At 37.4% G+C, this 4897-nt stretch overlaps 1 protein-coding gene across 1 annotated transcript; it reads right to left on the bottom strand.

The window, feature by feature from the left end:
• Positions 1-240: 240 nt before the first annotated feature.
• LOC105458807 (protein PFC0760c-like) lies at positions 241-4590 on the bottom strand. The gene is made up of 4 exons (XM_011704361.1): positions 4500-4590; positions 1278-2088; positions 998-1204; positions 241-501 (listed from the first exon to the last, which is right to left on the bottom strand). Exons 2-4 carry the CDS (start codon positions 2061-2063, stop codon positions 241-243), a joined length of 1254 nt encoding a protein of 417 aa, XP_011702663.1. The 5' UTR covers positions 2064-2088; positions 4500-4590.
• Positions 4591-4897: the final 307 nt, after the last annotated feature.

Below are 4897 nucleotides of genomic sequence, written 5' to 3'. Positions count from 1 at the left end.
TTATCTTAAGACATTATTTGTAAATATTAGCCAAGGATTAGGAACAAGTGAATGGAGGAGCGCGCGCCGACCCTGAGCGCCGCATGGATAAAAGCGATTATTCGTTAACTTTAACCAGCTCTCCTGACAAAATTACTTGTCAGATCAAAATTTGCTAAAGGAAAAAGTTGTTCCTTTTAGCACAAAGTATAACGTCCTGTACTCCGAATGCGCCAATTCTGGGACACCCTGTATATAAATTCATTGTATAATAAATGATACCTGTTTATTAGAAGTGGTCTTATAGGTGGATGAATCTATATCGGGCAAAATAAAAGTCTCCTCTTCGATTGTACTATTGTTCTGATGAGATTTAGATTGCAATTCTTTGTTGGTATTATCATCGTTGTTTTCAGCAATCGCGTAATTTCCATCCTCGGTTAAGTATACCGGTTGCAGAGTTCCACTAGCATCCTTGAAGTACAACTGACCGTCTTCGTCTTCATGCAAAAATATTTGATCCTGAAAAAGCAAAAACAAGTATAATATATTTATATGTAACGTATTACATTTACATGTACGTATTATTATTTAAATTAAGATATTATTTTTAATTAGACTATATCAATACATCATTCTTTTTGTGTATTACAATACACTTTTTTTAACAAGATGTATTATTTTCTCCATTAATGTTATTGAATTAAAATTATTATTTAAATTAAGATATTTTAAATTAGACTATATTAATATATCATTCTTGTTGTGTATTGTAATACACAAAAAAATGATGTATTAATATAGGATGTATTAAATAATAATAATTTTAATTCAATGACATTAATGAAAAAAATAATACATCTTGTTAAAAAAAAAGAGCACGATGTATTTGTTTCAATAAAGCTATCATTGAATTAGCAAGATTATTTTCGATTAAATTGTTGTTAGCTAATGCTGTTAATACATAAGAAACTATTTTTTTTTTTTTCGTGCAGAACATAAATGTTATATTCTTTACTTGAGAATTATCTTCTTCCTGATTTTGATTAGTCTCGGAATTCGTTACTTCCCAGGACATTTGCTCATCTTGCTCCATCGTCGCGTTATCATACTGATATTGTTCATTATCGTCGATGGCTTGCGCTACGTACAGTGTCTCCATGTTGTCTCCTTCATAGTAAATAGTACCCTCGACTGGTATAGTATTCGCTTCAAGTCGTTCCATCTGAAATAACACAATTGCTTGTTAATATTTAAAAAAAATTTCTTCGCGGTACTTTCGTCAGATATATACTAACTTTAACATATTGATCATTGAGTTTCTCTTGCTGTTGTTGTTTAGCGGAAGAATCTTGCTTCTTTGTCCCAAGCACAGTGTACAACAGATTGTTCTCCGTATTTTTCACTATCTCTTGAGTCGACTCGTTGTCGTCCTCGATATTATTCACTTTATTCCCGTCCATTCGAGATTTGTCTGCTCTCCCCGTGGAATCCCCGTGGGTCTTTAAATCTAATTTGTTTGATTGAATTAAGACAGTTTGATTATTTACATGCTTCTTGTCAGCCTGTGTCCGTAAAGAGTTCGCACGATTATCCGTCAATTCGGAATTATTGTCTATAGCATCCACACGCTCCAGCTCCTCATCCTGCCAATCCTCGTCAACGTCATAGTTTATAACTTGTTTCTTAGAAGTTTTCTGGGTGCTACTTTTTACATTCTTGGCTGGTTCTTTTTCTAATTGCGAGGTAAACATTGAATTCTCCTCCTCGAAGCTGTAGAGCTCTATGTTTTTACTGGTCGCTTTGTCATTTTTCTTTGTCCTTTCAACCGTTTCAGTACCCTTTGCATCTGCTGGCTTGTCCTTATCCGAGGCGTTATCATCCAGAGGTGTCTCATCGCCTTCCTCCTCGACCTCCTCGATTATCTCTATAATTTCTTCTATTTCTTCCGCTTCCTCAGAATCTTCGGTCACTTCGGATTCAAATATGATATTCTCTTCTGTAATATTTTGGTCTTTCAATACCTCCATAACGTCCTTGTTATTCATAACTAAGGTCTCCAATATTTCTGATGATAATTCCATTTTTCAACACCTGTAAAGATTGCGTCTGAAAAAACAAACACATAAATGTAGAGATAGGATATTCTATGTTACAAGATCAAGATTGAAGATGAGTAAAAATAAGTGGTAAATCAATCCTTTTGAAAAATTCCTATGAAAAAATCATGGATCACACACGAATAGCCGTCACCAAAATAGCTTGTACCAAAAATACAAAAATAAATTAAATCAATGTGACATTACTATTACAAAAATAAAAAAAGATATAGACCACAATTTTGTTGTTGACATTACTTATGCATAACATTGTAACATTTATTGTATACATGTACTTTTGATTTTTTTACTTATTCAACACCTTTCATATTCATTAAGCATATTACCACAATTATATCTTATATTATTCAATTATTTATCTCATTTACTTTTTGTTATTATATGTATATTTAAACAAAGGAAGATTTAATTTTGTTTACAGTAGAAATTTTGTATTTTCAATTTAGTTTATAAAATTCAAAATACCTTATAAAATTTTTTTTATAATTTTATAAATCGATAATTTTTTACTTTTTAATCAATTAAATTTTCGCTGGGTTGGGTAAGTTAATATATATATTTTTTAAGTAAGTTAAGTTAAAGTTAACAGGCTAAAAATTTAACTTAGTTAAGATACAAGTTAATCCATAATAAAATTAACTGAGTTAAGTTAATAAAAAAAATTGAAAAGTTAAAGTTAAATTTTTTTCACAATGAATAAGATGGGCCAATGCAACAGTTATATCAGGATGTTGGTGCTACAAAGTTAAATTTTTTTCATTTTATAATTTTAGGATTTCTAAATAAAGTATATATTTGTTATACTTATTTCTGTCGAGCCACGGAAAGAGGACCGATTTCGAAGGATTTCTTCCAACATGATTTAATGCACAGAAGATCCGCGAACAGTGATTCCTTCCCGCGGCCAGACTATATTTATTAAATTATTACAATTGCCCTGATGTATGTTTTCAAATTTGAATTTGAAAATACTAATTTGGATATGTATTTTATTTTGGGTTTACAAGAAGCACTAAAAATGTAACTTCAAGAAAGTTAGATCAAAAGTTAATAGTTAAAATGTAACTAAATTAAGTTAAAAGTTAAGAGCCTAAAATGTAACTAAGTTAAAATTACTTAACTTTTTAACTTAACTTTTATCTTTTTAACTAACACTAGGGTAACTGTCCCTATTAGTGTGCTTTTATATTTAAATAAGTCATAAAAATAAACTGGTAGAAATAAAAACTGGTAGACAAAGTGTTTCATTAAGTTAATACTTTGACTTAATAAAAAAAAAACACTGTCTATTTATTTATACCAGTTTATTTTTATGACTTATTTAAATATAAAAGCACATTAAAACGTACAGGCACACTAATAGGGCCAGTTACCCTACCCAACCCTGAATCTTCGATACCGTCAGCTTCTTCTTCGTCGACTTAAGCAATTCGTACGGAGATTACAAACGTAATCCGCGTCCACGGTAAAGGTACACACTGGTAGGCTACCTTTCTCAACAGCAGTTTTTCAGCCTTCGAGGCAGAAAGGTTAATGTACCAGGACTAGACAACGCGAAACGTGAAAAGCAGCGCAAAAATATTATCATATACATCTGTAAGATAATTATTAACCAACGCTATGAGAAACAGTTGCGCGTCCTACATGCCGACGGACAATTCCGCGCGATTCTCAATCGAAGGCCGAAGCGTCGTGCGGGACCGAAGCCTACTCCACATAGTCGTAAGCCACAAAATTGACCCATCACGGTTGGGTTGTTCTCCTCACATTCGACCGTACGACCGATCAATTTTTACGATATTTACGGCTATTGTAATAGGCTCCAAGAGAGAGAGAGAGAGAGAGAGAGAGAGAGAGAGAAGGAAGACGAAAGATACGGGAAAACGAGAGCAAGGCACATCTGAAGAGGGTTGGTGAAGGTTGTGCGTGCCCGTTTTCTTCGCGCGTCGCACCTCGTCGGGAGCGCAACGTCGATCGGCGCGGCGCCCGAGAACCGTCGCCCTACGGATTTCTCTCTCTCTCTCTCTCTCTCGCGCGCGCAATTCCTTCCGCACGACGCCGGCCGCCGACCGGATTTTTTTCTCGCGCGCGTCTCCGGTCCTCGGACGCGTCGGGCAGAACGGAACGAAAATGCGTCGCGACATTCCGCGCGATGCCGAAAGCTATCAGCTTACCAGTCGGTACGAGAATCCCGTGAATTTATCAACGGCTAACAATATGGCCAACCCGGGCAGCGGCGGCGGGGGAAGGAGGGAGGGGCGGGGAGGGGAGGGAGAGAGAGTTAACGAGAGAGCGTTATCGTCACACGGAATTGCGACGTGGTGGAAACGCGGGGAAGCCGCTGGCGCGCGACTTCGATATCGATTACCGTTGTTCATCGATCATCATAATCCTACGTACCTTTTGTTGTTCCGCGAGATCGCGGGCGACACGCCGCCAACGCGTCACTGGGCGCCGCGCGATGACGATATGTGTTTCGATGTGTGCTCGGTCGATACGCCAATTGTGCACCTCGAGATCACCTCTTCCTGTCCTGTCTCTCTTCTCCACCAAGCGAGTCGCGCGATGCCAGGACCCGCGCGGGAGTTTCACGCGGCGCTGGTGCGCACGCGCGGCCGGAAACTCGCGCGTCGCGGTGTATCGACGGGGGATATCGACCAATCAAGTTTTATCTGGCACGACGGCGGCAACGACGCGCAACATCCGGGCTTGTCCAAACCCAGGGCTGTGCCGTAGATTTCAAGATTACGTCTACACGGATTATTTACGTGGAAATCTACGTGATGTTTACACGATCT

The sequence above is a fragment of the Wasmannia auropunctata genome, unplaced genomic scaffold (genome assembly GCF_000956235.1).
Source record: "Wasmannia auropunctata unplaced genomic scaffold, wasmannia.A_1.0 LD334306.1, whole genome shotgun sequence".
Classification (NCBI taxonomy): Eukaryota; Metazoa; Arthropoda; class Insecta; order Hymenoptera; family Formicidae; genus Wasmannia; species Wasmannia auropunctata.
The sequence above is the reverse complement of the archived record's forward strand: the minus strand, read 5'-3'. Positions and strand labels throughout refer to the sequence as shown.